This window comes from Geotrypetes seraphini, chromosome 3, assembly GCF_902459505.1.
Source record: "Geotrypetes seraphini chromosome 3, aGeoSer1.1, whole genome shotgun sequence".
NCBI lineage: Eukaryota > Metazoa > Chordata > Amphibia > Gymnophiona > Dermophiidae > Geotrypetes > Geotrypetes seraphini.
The window spans coordinates 274322096-274340502 of NC_047086.1; the positions used below are offsets into that span (position 1 = coordinate 274322096).

Genomic DNA, 18407 nt, shown 5'->3' on the forward strand with positions numbered 1-18407 from the left:
AGAAAGCCCCTAGGAAGTGGTCAGATCAGGGGACATGTTCCCAGCGAGTGTCGTCAATTGACGTCTTGTGAGCGGTAAGGTCGAGGAAGCTAATGAGGTCTAGTTTGTGCCCCTTTTCGTGGGTTGGGGATGGTGCAGGGGGGGGTGAGGCCAAGGGGGGTGAGGAAACTAATAAGTTCAATCGTATCCTTGCTGGTGATGTCGTCTAGGTTGAGATTGATGTCTCCGATGATCAATAATCTTTGGAACTTGAGGAAGGCGTTTGTTATAGTCTCAAGGACGAGTTCGGAGTTGTTCCAAGGGGTAGGTGGGCGGTATAGGAGCAGGATGCCCAGTGGGTGAGGGTGAAGTTCATCGTTGATGGAAGCAAGCATGTATTCTAGTGAGTTGTGGCAACCCCTTTCGAGGAGCTGAACATCGAAAAAGGATTTGTAGAGAATTGCCAGGCTACCTCCTTTACGGTTAGATCTAGGTGAAAAGAGAAATTGGTAGCCATGGGAGCAGAGTTCATTTTGTGAAAATAGGTCATCTTTTTAAATCCATGATTCCGTGATGAACCAGCTGATAGAATCCCCAGGAAGAGCAGCAGTTAGGAGAGATGAAAGAAAAAACAGTTCCCTGAGAGCCTGGTGTGCTTTTTCACAAGTGACTTGGCACTAGAAGACAGCGTTAGAGTGGCCCCTCTTTGCTGCTGTGTTGAAACCAGCTGATAGAATCCTCAGGAAGAGCAGCAGTTAGAGATGAAAGAAAACACAATTCCCTCAGAGCCTGGCGTGCTTTTTCACAAGTGACTTGGCACTAAACGACAGCTTTAGAGTGGCCCCTCTTTGCTGCTGTGTTGAAACCAGCTGATAGAATGAAGCTAATTTAGTTGAAAAATCTGGAAATATGGCCTCATTTAAGGATGTGTGGAGCCCTTTAGAGGATTTTGTTAAACAGTATGTGTGATAGTGTGAATGACCTGCCAGACAAATGGAAGGGAGAGGGTTGGAGGGTGGGAGGTAGGGTTTTGGTAAGGGAGGGATGGGGGGATAAGATATTGATATGTTATTGTTAATAATTTCCTATTGTCAGTATAAATATATGGTATAATATATGTTTGTTTATTTTGTAATGTGTTAAATTTAATAAAGATTGAACTAAATTTTAAAAAGGAATATCTCATCTCAGCAGCAAAAAACTCACATGGGGAGAGACCTAGCTGATCACATCCATCCCTTGTCATCATCTTTTCTAGTAGAAGTAGTTCTTAAAGTTATCTGCCTGCAGTTTCCCCTTGACTTTCTCCTGCCGAACCAACCTTGATATTTGTTCACTCCACCACACGTAGATTATTCACATTTTTGCTCCAGATTTATCAATGAAAGTATTCCAATTTTCTTGAAGAAAAAAAAATGCAAATCTAGAACAAACATTTGCCCCCACCCCAAGCATTTAGTATGTAAAAACAGCCATTCAGCAGCTGAAAGTGGGAAAATAAAAAGCAGATTCGTCTGCTGATTACCTGAGGCAAAAACATTTTTCCAGTGCCAAACAACTCTCCAACAACCTTCATGCCCTTCATCAGAGGCCCTTCAATGATGTGCAGAGGCCGGGGATACTTCATATGGTTCTTTCTGGCCTCTTCTGTGTCCTCTATGATGTATTTCTCAACACCCTGAGAAACCAGAAACAAATGTCAACAATCTGTTATACAAAGACCAGAAATGTGCTGACTGGTGGCTCAAAGAAAGAAATTACCTGCTAATTTTCTTTCCTTTAATATCTCCAAACCAATCCTAATGAGTGATTATATGCCCTCCTACCATTAGATGGGGAAACTGAGAACTATGAAGTCATGTTACCTTTTTAGGTCCTGTGCAGTCATGAGCTTCATTATATGTTTTCTTTTTTTATACATCAAGGTACCATAACCAGGAAAAGAAATACAGGTCCTTCCAGAGTCCAGCCCCTTACTGTCACTTCTACCTAAAGTATCTAACAAAATATAAATGTAGAGAAAGAATCAACACTGTTGCACTGAATCTGGGAGGGTTCAGGAATGATCTGGAGAGACTCGAGGAAAGAAAATTAGCAGGGAAAACCAAATTTCTCCTTCCTTATCGACTGCTCTATATCATTCTTAACAAGTGGAAAATACCAAAGCAGTACTCAACAAAGACAGAAAGCAGTCATATCCCAAGAACCTAATCTTTCTTTCCAATGCAACAGGAGCAGAGATCCTAAACTAATGGGACTTACCTAAGAAGTCCCTAGAGTCTGGGGCAGGACAGATGAGACGGCTGCCAGCAATGAGGACACAACACGATCCAAATTGTTTCTCACTGTATGGATAGGTATATCACCCGATCCCAGGACTTTATGATGACAAAATCGGCAAAAAAAAAAAGATCGAGAACGTGTGTGGCCTGCTGACAGTAAGATGGCAGCTAGCCCGGTGGCGGCGGTGACGCACCTCACAGAGGCGGCCCTGAGCAATATTAAGGAGGCGATAGCACGAGTTCTGGGACCGCAATTGGAACAGCTATCTTCCCAAATCACACACATTGAAAGCATACTCTCTGCGGCTGCAATGCGCACTGCAGAGCTGGAACAATGTGTGTCTACAATCGAAGATTCCACATCTACACATGCAGCAGATCTGGCGACCCTGCAAGTCCAAGTTAAGAACCAAACAGAGAAAATGGAGGACCTGGAGAACAGGTCACAATGTTCCAATTTGCAAATCATGGGCTTACCTGAAACCATCTCAGACTGTCTCACACTGTGGAACACTGGTTGGCAGATGAACAGCCACTACCAACATCTATTGGCTCGGTACAATTAGAATGGGCACATTGCCTTAGGTCCCAAGCGGGATTGGAAACTCGCCCTCGGATAGTTATTATTAAAATTTTTAACTACAGACATAAAGTGGAACTGCTCCAATAATATCAGGCCAAGAGGGACGTGTTGAAGTATGACAGAGTGCCTATACGCATTAGCCAGGACTTTTCAGTTGCGTTGCAGAAGACGCGGAAGCCTTATTATCCTTTGTGCACCAAGTTAGTGGACCTTAAACAGCGGTTTCAATTCTTATACCCAGCTCTTTTAAAAGTTCACCATAATGGTACCTGGAAATCGTTCGATACACCTGAGGCAGCTGGAGACTTTATCAACACTTTGGGCAGTGCCTCGTCCGGAGCTACTTGAATGTTCTTCCCTTCAGAAATGGATCTGAGAGATCTTTGGATGGTGACTTTCTTTCTCATATACTACTGCCATAGTGAATTTCGAGTAGAATTGTTATTATGAGGCTGTTACATGCTAGGAGCAGGGGATGCCCCTCATTTTTCACATTCTAGCATGACTCATAAATATCCTTCATGGTAGGGATATGTGAGGGAATACATTGGGGGTTAGATATTTGGGAGCAGCAGCAGCGTTATTGATCAGTATACTGATAATGGGACTGTTGGGGTTTGGGAATATTATTGTCTGTGGACATTTGGTGCTGGGTGTGATATGTGGTGGGGTTTTCTCATTAATAGTTGTATTCATTGTGTCTCGGGGTGAGGCTGGGCGCCCGGAGACCTCCTTCTTTATTATGAATTGGCTTCTGACCTATAGCAGGGTGGACCCTGGGTGATCGACCGATCCGAGTAATCTCCTGGAATATGTCTGGTATTACGTCCCTTGTCAAACAGACTAAAATCTTGTCCCAACTAAAACATCATCATGTAGATATTGCTTGTCTCCAAGAGACCCGGCTCACTGATACAGAACACACAAAATTACAGAGGAGTTGGGTGGGAGATTTGCATTATGCATCTTCTCCGGGGAAAAAAACTGGAATCGCTATCCTTATAAGAAAAGGCTTGGCATGTGAGGTACAGGTAAAAAGGTGAGACCCTCAGGGCAGATATTTATTGGTTAAGGTGGTGGGACCTGGCACGCCCTTCCGGATCGTGGTGTATGGCCCTAACGGATATACGCATGCCTACTTTCAAAATTTGGTAAACATATGTATACAGGATCCTGACTACCCATTGATTGTGGCTGGGGATTTTAATCAAGCGCTGAATCCTACCCATGATAGATCTAACGTAACTGGGGTACCCCCATTAAGACAGACCAAGGGAATACTATATCTGTGCCGCTCTTAGGGATTGGTGGACCCCTGGCGGTTGCTCCATCCATTAGAGCATGACTACACACATCAGTCCAGGGCCCATCAGATGTTTTCCAGGATAGACTATATTTTAATATCAGAGTCTCTATTTCCGCAGGTCACTGAGGCAACTATTGGTCCATTAGAGGTGTCAGATCATAATATGATTTGGATGGATATAGTGGTGGGGGTTCAATTGGGACCGAGGGTGGGCTGGAGATTTCTAGCATATTTACATAAGGACTCACATTTTCAAAAGTACTTGCTTGCTAGATGGGAGGAGTATCTTCACTTTAATTCACAACATTTAACAGAGCCTGCCTTATTTTGGGAAGCGGCGAAGGCCGTCCTACGCGGTGACATCATTGCTTATGTCTCTAAACGAGCTAAGCAAATAGCGTGACGCATTGTTTAATTGAAGAGGCAGTCAATTTCTCTGAAAGGTGTCTTTCTGACCCATCCTACTGTAACTAATCGTGAGGCATATATGACAGTGCAGATGGCCCTCAACACTTTGATACATGAAAGAACGAAAAAGTTATTGTTTTACTGTAAATGTCATTATTATAAGTATGGCAATAAAGCAGGGAAGTTGCTTGCAACCATAATCAAGAGTTGGAGGGGGTCTAGGTATATCTCCACTATACAGGATGGACAGGGTAGAAATTTAACCAAACCAGCGGATATTGAGACCTTTTATGCCGCCTCGGATATTTCAGACTATCTGGAAGATGCAGGTATGCCTACATTGTCCGATGGACAGATTTCTCTTTTGAATAGGCCATTGCGTTTTGTCACGAACCTAGCCCTAGAGCTGGGCTCGTGCCAAGCTTTACTAGTGCAAAAGCTAGTCCATTGGTTCAAAGGGCTAACCAGGGAGATAAGGTTAATCCCAGTAGAAGGGAAATGCTGAACTGCTCCTTTAACCCTGAAGCAAACAAACAGCAGGGGGTGGAGGGTTTAGAGAGGAACAGCTTAGAACAGCCTCTGAGTCATGCCTCTTCCTCTACTGTTCCCCAGCTGAAGGTGATAAGCAGGAAACCAGTCAAGCCTAAGCAGGCAGTGCAACTAACTCCTCCTCCTTTGAGAACAGGGCGTGGGCGGCTCTGCAATTTAGAGGCTGCTCTCAGAAGGAGAAGGTTAGTCTTCCCTGAGCTAGTTACAGGAGAGGGCTCACCTGAGGCAGTGCTTCATTCCCAGGATATTGAAATGCTTGAAGCAGATACTGACCTGGGGCTCAACCAGCAAGCAGTTCCAGAGCCGATGGAATGTTCCCAACCAGATGAACTGACTGAGGATACCGGCATGGATTTAAGCTAAGTAGCTGGGCTGGGTGATTAGCAATGTAGCAGCAGTGCTCTGACTGTTTGTGCCTTAAAACAAGTTCTTTTGGGGATTGTTTATGTCTGGTGCTGCTGTGCTATGCTGAAGCAAGGAAAAGAAAAAAAAAACGTTTTTGTTTTGCAACTTTAAAGAGTCATGAAAGCATGAAGTTTATATATTTTTTCTTTGCTGAAGAATGTAACTGAGGGAAGTTAAGCAAGTTTGGGGAGAATTCATCAAACAACCAGGTTGGGTTAGTGGGGCCATTCGTGGCATTCTGTTTTTCAGAAAGTTTAAAGGTGAATTCACTTGCTCCCCTCCCCCATTAGCTTGGCTGAGCTGTTTGGGGACCAAGCCGGTTTACTCTGTTGGGAGTGCTATCTGGATTGTTGTTGGCCTGGCGAACCATAAAGGCAGCAGCATTTTGGACTTTCATTGTTGGCTTGGAAAATATTAACCTTTTGAATTTTGTTATGATTTTTACTTACCTGGATGAAGGTGTGAGCTGTGATATACCTTTTTGTATCAGCTACATTTTTGGTTTTGTTTGGACTAAGTTTATAGTGGGGAGTCTAAACTGTGTGCAAGTAGACTCTCATGCCAGGGTTCAATAAACTGTTTGAATGGAACCATGAACTGATTCTTTTGATTTTTCCGTTCCATGAATGAAGAAGGATCCAGCAGGGCTTTCTACCTTTGGGAAGCACGCAGGAGTGAAGGCAAAAGTGAACAGGGTCCAGCCCCATTAAGCATATTGAGCTGGGCGCTTTGTTACAGTTGGTATCAGGAGTGGGATATTGCGCCTCCTGCTGGACATTTGAGGAACTTGGAAAAAAAAAAAAAAATTTTTTTTTTGAACTTTTGAATTTGTTGTTTTAGTTTGATGTTTTAGTTTGTTATGTTAGTTCCTGTTCGGAAGGATCCAGTGTACAGACGCTTCCGGTGGTGTATCCAGAGTGAATACAGGACCAGGGTGATCCAGCCGTGATGTGAGGAACCTGACTGGAGAGAAGCCTGGATGCGGTTAAGAGGACAGAAACACGGATAACCGACTGGGGGCCAAGGAGGCCTAAAAACAAAAGGCGTAGACTCACCTTGCGCTCTGGTAAGAGGCTTGACCAGGGGGGGTGAGGGAGATTGGCTACCCCAGTAAATTGTACCGCACTTGGGTTGGTCTCTCTCTGTTTTTTTTTGTAGGAGGACCAGCGTGATGGACCAACAACAGCTGATAGCTTTCTTGGCAGCCGAAAGGCAGGAACAGAGAAAGGACTTACAGAAGCTGCTGAAGGCGACGCAGGATTTATGGGAGGACAGTCGTCAGCAAGCGAAACAGCAGTACGATGAACTGGTCCAGGCGATGGGTGAGCAGACCAAGCTGCTAACTCAGCTAATACAGAACTCATCTACAAGTGCAGCTGGTGGGCCACCGGGACAGGTAGCGGGAACATATCGGGACCTTGCCGGGTCAGGTAAGGATACCCCCTTACAGAACCTTGAAGAAAGTAAGGAACAGGCCCGGGGGGATAAGGGTATGGGATCCCAAAGTCACATCCACAAAACAGGGGGGCCCAAGCACAGGGAGACCTTATACAAGAAGGCTCTCCGATGCTACCGCTGTGGGAAAACGGGTCATACCCAGAGGTATTGTAGGGTTACCCGGGAGTTGATGATAACCCAGGGGCGGGCTTCTAAGATTCCTAAAGAGTGTCGGGTGGAGGTCCTGGTAGCGGACAAAAAGGTCTCAGCACTTGTTGACACAGGCGCCGAGCAATCGGTGGTGTCAGGAAAACTATGGGAAGAGATAGGTGAAGGCCCAGGAACAGGAGTGGAGAAGGTACCCATAACATGTATCCATGGGAAGTCCCATGAATACCCTCTTACACAGTTGAACCTTCAGTATAAGGGAAAAGAAATTCGTTTGCCTGTGGCCGTGGTAGAAGCAGTACCCTATCCATTGATATTGGGTCAGGACTGGCTTGTACAGGCTCAGACAGGGGGGTTCAAGGGCTGTGAGAGACAGGGAGGATATGTGTGGGGAACTCAAGGGGATAGAGGAAGGGTGGTTGGAACAGCCCAGGCACGTGAATCACGAGCGCCGAAACCAAAACGGTGGAAGCCTACGATTAGGTGGGCTCCACTGTCGGACCAGGCCAGGGCACCCACAAGGGCGTACCCTAAGGCTGCGGGTTACGACCTGTATGCTGCGCACGACCAAGTTATCCCAGCTAAGGGAAGGGCCCTGGTAAAAACTGACATTCAAGTGTCTCCCCCACCAGGTGCCTATCTTAGGGTAGCACCAAGATCCGGATTAGCATTAAAACAGCTAATCGATGTAGCCGCCGGGGTTATTGACCCGGATTTTAGGGGTAATGTAGCGGTGCTATTAGTCAACCATGGTGACAAAGAGTACAGAGTGCAACTGGGTGAACGGATGGCACAATTGATATGCGAAAGGATCTGGCAGCCCGGTCTTGCTCAGTGGTCTCACCTCCCAGAAACGGACAGGGGAAGTCAGGGATTTGGATCTACTGGGGTACAGGCTCCCAAAGGGGGGGCTCACCCAGACTTAGGTTCCCTGCGCAGGAAAGAGGAGGGGGCTGCTAAGATAGCTGGGCTGGAGGAAGAAATACTAAAGTTAAGAAACGATTTGACAGCTGCACGAACGGACTGGGAGGCCAACGTGAAAGTGCAGGCAGAAGCCCGGGCTCAAGCTGGGGAGGCTCAGTTAGAAAGGGAAAACCCACAGGCTGGTGATGAGATCCCTACGCAATATAGGAGGGAATCTGAGAAGCTGACTAGCCTCCTAGAGCAGGTTAACTCCCAACTTGAGTTGGTACAGGGTCAAGTTAGGGAAAATCAGGCCCAACAAAAAGCAATGCAAAATAGTGTCAGAGAAATTAAGAACACTTGCAGTGAGCTAACTGGAACAGAACCTTGAGGAGGTGAGGCAGCAGATAGAGAATATGCAGGAAAAAGAGTTAGGAGGTATAACTCAGGTTATATCAGCATTGGCTCAGAGGGTGGATGGATTGGAAGGGGCCAAGAGTCAGGTTGATGGGGCTTTAGGAAAACCATACCAGCCACCGCTCTTGAGATGGCCCGAGGACTTTGAGGACTCCGACCCGCCAACTTTAGAGCCAGCCAAGAAATTTAACAAACCAAGGAGACGCTACTAAATTGAGGTGCTGCTAGCTCAGATGTTATGGTCAGACTTGGTGACAATGTAGGAAGGGAAAACCCCCTTTTCTGTAAAACAGAGCACAGTCAAGATTTTAGGGTGAGGGTATGTCACGAACCTAGCCCTAGAGCTGGGCTCGTGCCAAGCTTTACTAGTGCAAAAGCTAGTCCATTGGTTCAAAGGGCTAACCAGGGAGATAAGGTTAATCCCAGTAGAAGGGAAATGCTGAACTGCTCCTTTAACCCTGAAGCAAACAAACAGCAGGGGGTGGAGGGTTTAGAGAGGAACAGCTTAGAACAGCCTCTGAGTCATGCCTCTTCCTCTACTGTTCCCCAGCTGAAGGTGATAAGCAGGAAACCAGTCAAGCCTAAGCAGGCAGTGCAACTAACTCCTCCTCCTGTGAGAACAGGGCGTGGGCGGCTCTGCAATTTAGAGGCTGCTCTCAGAAGGAGAAGGTTAGTCTTCCCTGAGCTAGTTACAGGAGAGGGCTCACCTGAGGCAGTGCTTCATTCCCAGGATATTGAAATGCTTGAAGCAGATACTGACCTGGGGCTCAACCAGCAAGCAGTTCCAGAGCCGATGGAATGTTCCCAACCAGATGAACTGACTGAGGATACCGGCATGGATTTAAGCTAAGTAGCTGGGCTGGGTGATTAGCAATGTAGCAGCAGTGCTCTGACTGTTTGTGCCTTAAAACAAGTTCTTTTGGGGATTGTTTATGTCTGGTGCTGCTGTGCTATGCTGAAGCAAGGAAAAGAAAAAAAAAAACGTTTTTGTTTTGCAACTTTAAAGAGTCATGAAAGCATGAAGTTTATATATTTTTTCTTTGCTGAAGAATGTAACTGAGGGAAGTTAAGCAAGTTTGGGGAGAATTCATCAAACAACCAGGTTGGGTTAGTGGGGCCATTCGTGGCATTCTGTTTTTCAGAAAGTTTAAAGGTGAATTCACTTGCTCCCCTCCCCCATTAGCTTGGCTGAGCTGATTGGGGACCAAGCCGGTTTACTCTGAAGGCTTGAACTCAGCACTGTTGGGAGTGCTATCTGGATTGTTGTTGGCCTGGCGAACCATAAAGGCAGCAGCATTTTGGACTTTCATTGTTGGCTTGGAAAATATTAACCTTTTGAATTTTGTTATGATTTTTACTTACCTGGATGAAGGTGTGAGCTGTGATATACCTTTTTGTATCAGCTACATTTTTGGTTTTGTTTGGACTAAGTTTATAGTGGGGAGTCTAAACTATGTGCAAGTAGACTCTCATGCCAGGGTTCAATAAACTGTTTGAATGGAACCATGAACTGATTCTTTTGATTTTTCCGTTCCATGAATGAAGAAGGATCCAGCAGGGCTTTCTACCTTTGGGAAGCACGTCAGGGTGAATTATAAGCGAACAGAGCCGCCCCATTGAGGATCTTGAGGTAGGGGCTTTGTTACAGTTTACAGGAAGTGTTACAGGCAATTAAGACACAGAGGTCATGCACCACACCCGGGCCTGATGGCTACTCGCCTGAGTTCTATAAAATTTTGTATCTCTATCGGAGGCTCATTCTTGGCGTATTACAAGACAATACAGGTGCAACAGACCCTTCCGTGCTATGCCAACGAAGCCTTGATTTCTTGAATTCCTAAGCCCTATAAACTACGAACGGAATTAGTCGTACAGACCGATATCGCTCATAAACGTAGACATCAAAATTTTTGCACGAATTTTGGCAGATCATTTAGCCCTCTGTTGCCTGTTGTTATAACACCGGAATAAAGTCAATATGAATAAATCTGAAATTTTGAATCTTACTGTTGACTCTTGGGCGGTGCTTCTACTACAGGCTTTGTATCTGTTTAAATGGGAAAAGGATTATGTTTGTTATTTGGGTATCTATTTATCTCCTTGTTTGGAGGATTTATATAAATTTAATTATCCTACTAAAATGGAAGGAGTGGTACAGAAATTAGAGTGCTGGCATGGTCTCACCCTGTTGTGGGTGGGACATGTGGCTGCTGTAAAGATGATGGTTTTGCCAAAATTATTATATCTTTTTATGGCACTCCCTATTCTAGTTGCAAAAAAGTTTTTTGAGACCCTTCATAGAAAACTTTTTCACTATATTTGGTGTAAAAAACCTCCTAGGGTGTTTGATGTTCAAGCTTACTGCTATGAGAAGGGGTCGTTTGAACTCCTTCTCTGAGGTATGGGAGGATTACATCCACTGGAGAGGGCTTTTTCAACTGTTGTCTACATCGTTGGTCTTGCAGATTTGAGTGGCTAGAGAGTGTGTGTGTGTTGAGTGACCAGTAGTTTTATTTGGGTTTTCCTCTTCTTTCTGTTTTTGTTTTTTGGGGGGGATTTGGAGGGATTGGGTTTGTTTTGGGAGGGTTCTGGGGGAGAGCTGATATGATTACTTTCTTGATATTGCAGAATTGTTTTATTGTATGAGGCTGTTGTATATTTTATTGTACTCTTGTTGTGTGTTAACATTTAAAATTAAAATAAACTTAAAAAAAAAAGATGTGCAGTGCTGTTGCGAGTCCAAAGAGGAGAGTTGAGAATTGAAAATGCTGTTCCAATATGTGAAGCTACAGGAACATTCTGTGAGCTGGAAATATAGGAATATGGAGATAAGCCAATGCTAAGAATTCTCCTGGTGCCACCGAAGCAATGACCAATCTCATGGTTTCCATTCGGAAACAAGGCACATTTAGTGTTGCGTTGACTACCTTTACAACCAGAATCAGCCACCAGTCTCTGAATCTCGTTTTGGCACCATTAAGTATATAGAATATCTTCCTAAGCCCGATTCGCTGTCTGGAACAGACTATATGGCTTGAACATTTAAGACAAGAACTGTAGGCAGAGTTTTAGAAGCACCAGACAACCTCAATCCTCTGGCTCCTGCATTGTAGTGGCCTCAAAAGAAGAAACAATGATGCCAGGATGATAGCTGGCCCTCTGCAGATAGGAGGTAAGCTTTCAGCTATTTGAGAGACCTGGGTGGAAATCTGCTCAGACCAATGGGTCTTGGCCTTGTGCAAGAGCTATTTCTGAACCTTCTGGCCGGATGGCCAAAGAAAGCAGTAAAGATCCAAGTAACTGTACAATGGCTCTTAAATATTCAAACTCACTAATCCTCTGTATATAAAGTCTACTAGTCTTTAAGCCCGTTACATTAACGGGTGCTAGAATAGAATAATAATAATAATAATAACTTTATTTTTGTATACCACCATACCCAGGGAGTTCTAGGCAGTTCACATCAATTAAACAAAACTTAATAAGAAATTACAATAAACTATCTTTACAAGTAAAGAAGGTATTGGAACAAAATTAACAAGAAATTACAATTGATCATGGTTACAGTTGATCATGGTTACAGTTGATCATAATTACAGGCAATGAGGTGATAAAGATGGGCATGCGAGGGGGGGAATGAGTAGGTCATTGGAGTTAGTGAGATGGGGGAGATCTAAAAGAGGGGGGAGGGGACCGGGCGAGTTGGGTCGTTTGAGGGAGGGGAGAGAGAAATGGAAGAGATGGGATTAGGGATATTGAGCGTGGAATAAATGCGTTTTGAGTGTTTTTCAGAAATCAAGGTAGGAGTGGGCCTTGAGCAGAATTTGGGCTAGCCAAGTGTTCTGTTTGGCTGCCTGGAAGGCGAAGGTTTTGTCGAAGAACCTTTTGAGGTGACAAAGTTTTAGGGAGGGGAAGGCGAAAAGATTGATTCTGCGGGAGTTCTTTTTGTTGCAGTTCAGGATGAAATGAGGGGTGAGGTAGCTCGGAGATAGCCCAAAGACAGTTTTGTAACAGAAGCATGCGAACTTGAATAGGATTCTAGATTCAAGGGGTAGCCAATGTAGTTTGTGGTAAAAAGGGGTGATGTGGTCCCATTTGTTTAAGCCAAATATAAGGCGAACGGCGGTGTTCTGGATAAGTTTCAGTCTCCTGATGGTTTTCTTCGTGGAGGCCAGATAAATTATGTTGCAGTAGTCTAGGATGCTGAGAATGGAGGATTGAGTCAACAGGCGGAATGAGGTGTCGTCGAAGTATTTTTTTATGGTGCGTAGTTTCCAAAGAACTGAAATGCATTTCCTGACCGTAATATCAGTATGTTTTTCCAGGGATAGATGTTCTAGGGTGACTCCCAATACTTTTAAGGTTTGTTCGATGGGGAAGGCCATACCTTTCACTTGGATTGTGGTGTCTTTGATTTTGTCGTTGGGGGTAGCTAGGAAGAATTTGGTTTTGTCAGGATTTAATTTTAGTCTGTGGGATAGCATCCAGAGTTCTATCTGAGTAAGTGAGCTTGAAAGAGAGGTGAGCAACTCTGGAGTGAAGCTGATTAGTGGGATTATTGTAATGTCATCTGCGTAGATGAATAATTTGATCTTGAGGTTTTGCCGGAGGTTTCCCAGGGAGGCGAGGTAGATGTTAAACAGGGTGGGGGAGAGGGGGGAGCCCTGTGGGACCCCACAGGCATTATCCCAGCTGTATGAGAGGGAGTCATTCTTGAATACCCTGTATGATCTATTTTTTAGAAATCCGCGGAACCAATTGAGGATTTGGCCAGAGATGCCGATGTAGGCAAGGCAGTCTAGGAGGATGGAGTGGTCTACGAGGTCGAATGCACTGCTAAGATCAAGTTGTACTATCAAGGCGCTTGTGCCCTGGCTGAAAAGTGAATGAAGGTGGTCGAGTAGAGCGGCAATGATGGTCTCGGTGCTGTGGTCCTGGCGGAAGCCTGATTGGTTGTCGTTTAAGATACTGAATTTTTCTAGGTATGTGGTGATTTCGGCATTAACTAGCCCTTCTGCTATTTTGGTGAACAACGGGTTGCTTGCGATCAGTCTGTAGTTAGACGGGGTGTTGAGTGGCTCTTTTGTGTTTTTTATAATAGGGGTTATTATTATATGGCCTTGTTCTGCCGGGAAATTTCCTGTGGATAGTGAACTGTTTATCCATGCCAACATATTGGCTTTGAAATGAGTTGGTGCAGTTTTCATGATGTTTGGGGGGCAGGTGTCCAGTCTGCAGAAGGCTTTGGTATATTTATTGTAATATTTATTGAAGGTTTGCCAGTCGATGGTAGTAAAGTGGTTCCAGCTTAGGTTCGTTCTGGATCCAGAGTCAGGATTAGATGTGTCGAAGTCTACGAGTATAGGAAAGTATCCATGGGGATTGGTTGAGGATGTTATCGAAGATCTTAGATTTTGTACTTTGGAATTAAAGAAATCTGCTAGGGTGTCGGAGGATAAAGTGGGTTCTTCATGGTTGTCGATGAGCGTCTCGAGGTTGACCTTTCTGGAAACGTCAATCGCTCCTCCTAAACTTACTTGCTCCACTTCATCACTGACGCTGAAACCGTGGATTGAAGACAAAGTTTTATTTTATTTTTCTTTCCAGCTTATGATTTATCTTTAATCTTATCTATTGTTTTGCCTTTTGTCTTTGTTTTGTTCTATTTCTATCATTTAAATTTCTCCAGAATTCTACTGTTCAACGGCTCCCCCTTCTGCTTCTATTCCTTTCTCTCCTCTCTTCTACCTTCCAAAGTATTTAGATCAATGCTGTCTTGTTAAAATGTTTATTTTATTTTTATTTTTCCTCTAACTCTACTTTTCACTTCTCTATTACCCTCCAGGTACTTTAGTTAGATTGTGAGCCTTCGGGACAGTAAGGGAATTTTTCAAGTACCTTTCTTATTTCTAATCTTAATGTATATTTTCTGTAAACCGCTTAGAACCTAACGGATGTAGCGGTATATAAGAAATAAATTACATTACATTACATTACATTACCAGTTTAAAAAGGTTTTTACTGTTGGTGGAGATGTTACCAATTTTGTGGGCATAAAAGTCTTTTCGTTTCTCCTTGGTGAGGTTTTTATAGTTTTTGAGTTTTAGAAGTATCTGTCTGTCTGTGTTTCTTTATCTCTCTCTCCTTGGCCGCTGTCTGTGTCCTTCTGTTACGCCCCCACCCCGAGCAAAGCTGTCTGCCCCCAGCACACCCCTCCCCCCCAAAGCAGCCCCCTTTCCCTCTCCCTAACTGTCTCTCCATGGCCCACTTCTGTCTTCCCCCAAGAGCAAACCTGTTTGCCCTAAGCATACCTCTCCCACCAAAGCAGCCCCCTTTCCCTCTCCCTGTCTCTCCATGGCCCCTTCTGTCTTCCCCCAGAGCAAAACTGTCTGTCCCCAGCACACCTCCCACCCAAAGCAGCCCCCTTTCCCTCTCCCTATCTCTCCATGGCCCCTTCTGTCTCCCCCCAGCACACCCCTCCCCCAAAGCAGCCCCCTTTCCCTATCCCTATCTCTCCATGGCCCCTTCTGTCTCCCCTCAGCACACCCCTCCCCCCAAAGCAATCCCCTTTCCCTCTCCCTCTGGCCCCCTGTATTGATCCCCCTTCTTACCCTCCCTCCATCCCGGCGTCTTCTGGCCTGCTCCTCTTCACAGCAGGCCGCGATCGTGGTGGCCGGCCCCAGCGAACCTCACAGGCCGCTCCCCAACCCGGAAGCACGCTTCCTCCCGACGCGATCCCGTGTGTCAGAGGGAACGTGCCATCGAGGCCGGAAAGCGGCCCGCGAGGCCCACCAAAGCCGGCCACGATCGCAGGCTGCCCCGAAGAGGAGGATCAGCGGCAGCAGCGGTGAGCGAGTGCGGGAGGAGGCTTGCTTTGGGTTGGTGAGCGAGGGCGGGAGGACTGAGGCTTGCTTCGGGTTGGTGAGTGAAGGCGGGAGGAGGGGAGTGGCCAGAGTGATCCCTGGCCGGGTTCTAAAATGGAACACGGCCATGGATCACACACCACAGCGGCAGGGATCACGCTTTTTTAAAAGTGCATGCGCCACTAACGTTTTATTATATAGGATGACAAAAATCCCTTACAAATAGATGTATATCAGAGAGTTCTTTTACAAAAAACCTACACAAGTAGTATTATAGGGTTTAATGTATTTTCAGGCTAAAAGACCTCAAGTGTTCAGAGCCGTCTGGGTTTAGAGATAAATCGAACTGTTTGCCACTTTGATCGCTAAAAGAAAAGAATAATAAGATCTATAATACAATATATCTCCTGATGAACCTTCTAACAGAGTGAAACGGAGACTCTGTTGAGCACAAGACTATCAACTGTTAACTTACAGCATCTATGATTCAGCCGTGACATAGAAATATAGGCTGAGCCATTTTCATAACTTTCCAATTTAGCTAAAACAGTGCCAGCATTACTGCCTCAGCAGTACTACACAAGCTAAGTATTATAAGCTTTATCCGATAAGTAAGTTTTGATAAACAACAACATAAATGGAAATTGGCAATACTGTTAAGAGAGGTAGTTGACTGATTTTTATCACTGTGGGCATTAGTTTAAATAATAAAATAAAAGTTAAAAAACATAAAAAGAGTATTTAAAATTTTAAAAAAGGCAATTAAGACCAGTGATAGTTCACATTTGGCCATCTGGGCAGGTTTACCTCCAAACCCAAACGGCTGTGAACACTTGAGGTCTTAAAGCCTGAAAATACATTAAACCCCATAATACTACTTGTGTAAGTTTTTTGTTAATGAACTCTCTGATATACATCTATTTGTAAGACTTTATATACAGAGGATTAGTGAGTTTGAATATTTAAGAGCCATTGTACAGTTACTTGGATCTTACTGCTTTCTTTGGCCATCCAGCCAGAGTTCAGAAATAGCTCTTGCACAAGGCCAAGACCCATTGGTCTGAGCAGATTTCCATTCAGGTCTCTCAAATAGCTGAAAGCCTGCCTCCTATCTGCAGAGGGCCAACTATCATCCTGGCATCATTGTTGCTTCTTTTGAGGCCACTACAGTGCAGGAGCCAGAGGATTGAGGTTGTCTGGTGCTTCCAAAACTCTGCCTACAGTTCTGATAGGATCTCTGCCCAGAAAACCCCATGGAAAACTGGCAAAATCACAAAGAGCCTTGAAAATTACCACACCCGGACCCCTTAGCAGTCCTTCAGCGAGTGTTTGTCAGGGTCTTGGAACAACATTCTGTTACACTCATTATAAGATCATCCAGACCCTTGCCAAAGAGCATTTGGCCCCTAAAAGGAAGCCTGCTCAAAGTAGCCTTATAGGAAGAATCACCTACTCATTGCCTGATCCAGAGCATTCTGCAAGCAGAAACATAGTAAGCACCTCCTCAAGACTCTGAACATGTCATATAGAGCATCTGCCCCATAGTTGACTTCTGCCAACAATAAACATGGGTGTCTTCCTCCAACAGAGGAGAGCGGTACAGTCTAGTGTAACAAACATGTGCCACATAAGAAGCTGCCACTTTTATCCCCAGGGCCAAGGCCTGCAGTCCTGCCCATACTTTAGAACCACTCCTCCCTCACTAGGGACTGTTGTAATCGTCACCAATGAATCCACCTTGGGTGAAAGTCAGCTGCCTCCCTCACTAGGGAGTGTTGTATGCTTAGTGACCTGCGTCACCAATGAATCCACCTTGGGTGAAAGTCAGCTGCCATAGGGTATAGCAAGGCCATAGCCTCCTCTACCTTCAGAGGACCCTCCAGGTATTCTCAAAGCTCTGAGTGCTGTAATGTCTGGATGCAAGGGATGAGTTAGAACCACTCATTTGCAGCTCGGGACTGTGGCAGTTCCAATTTCAATTCTTGCAAAGCCTCTGTGACGATATTCAACAGACCCGCTGGCTTATAAAGCATGTGCATAGTCAAGTCATCACCCTGGTTTGCTGACCGTCAGCATCCATTTGAGTTTCAAAACCCCCAAAAGATTCATTCTGGGGTTGCAGTAAGGGAAAAGAGGAACTCGTTTAAAAAATGGAAGCGGGAAAAAACGACGGAGGCCTGGAACTGTCACAAAATCAACCAGAAAAAGTGTCATAAAGCGGTAAGAGAAGCCAAAAAGGTCTATGAAGAAAAGATAGCGCAAGAAAACAAAAACTTTAAGCCCTTTTTTAGATATATAAAAGGAAAGAAACCAGCAAGAGAAACAGTGGGCCCTCTCAACGATCAAGGAAGGATAGGGTCAATCAAAGAAGACAAACAGGTTGCCGATAGGTTAAATTCATTCTTTGCCTCTGTCTTCACAAACGAGGACACTACAATAATGCCAGACACTGGGAGGGTATTCACCGGAGGCATAGAGGAGAGCCTAACAACAATAAATGTGGAGTTGGACATGATTTACTTTCAGATTGACAAACTAAAAAGTGATAAATCCCCTGGACCGGACGGGATTCACCTGAGAGTATTAAAGGAACTTAAGATAGAAATTGGGGAACTATTACAATCCGTAGCTAACATGTCAATTAGGACCGGGCAAATACCAGACGACTGGAGGATAGCAAATGTCATCCCAATTTTCAAAAAAGGATCAAGAGGTGAACCAGGAAACTACAGACCGGTGAGTCTCACATCGGTTCCTGGGAAGATAATCGAAGCACTAATTAAAGATCGCATTGTACAACACTTGGAAAAGCACAACCTAATGAGAGCTAGTCAACACGGCTTCAGGAAAGGGAGGTCATGTTTGACAAATTTACTTCAATTCTTTGAGAAGATGAACAAGCAAATAGATAGTGGAGATTCAGTGGACATAATTTACTTGGACTTCCAAAAAGCGTTTGACAAGGTTTATGAGTAAACTACTAAGTCATGGAATAGGAGGAGAAGTGCACAGATGGATCGGAAATTGGCTAGAGAACAGAACGCAGAGGGTAACCATAAATGGGAAATTCTTGGACTGGGAAAAGGTAACCAGCGGCGTGCCCCAGG

General features: G+C 44.8%; 1 protein-coding gene across 4 annotated transcripts in view; it reads right to left on the minus strand.

Moving 5' to 3' along the window:
- Positions 1-18407, minus strand: part of MTR (5-methyltetrahydrofolate-homocysteine methyltransferase) — an 819135-nt gene that overhangs the window by 231200 nt on the left and 569528 nt on the right. For all 4 annotated transcript variants that reach the window (XM_033935789.1, XM_033935788.1, XM_033935790.1 and 1 more), the window contains one exon: positions 1505-1657. In XM_033935789.1, coding sequence (XP_033791680.1) covers positions 1505-1657 — 153 coding nt within the window. The remainder of the gene's footprint in view (positions 1-1504; positions 1658-18407) is intronic.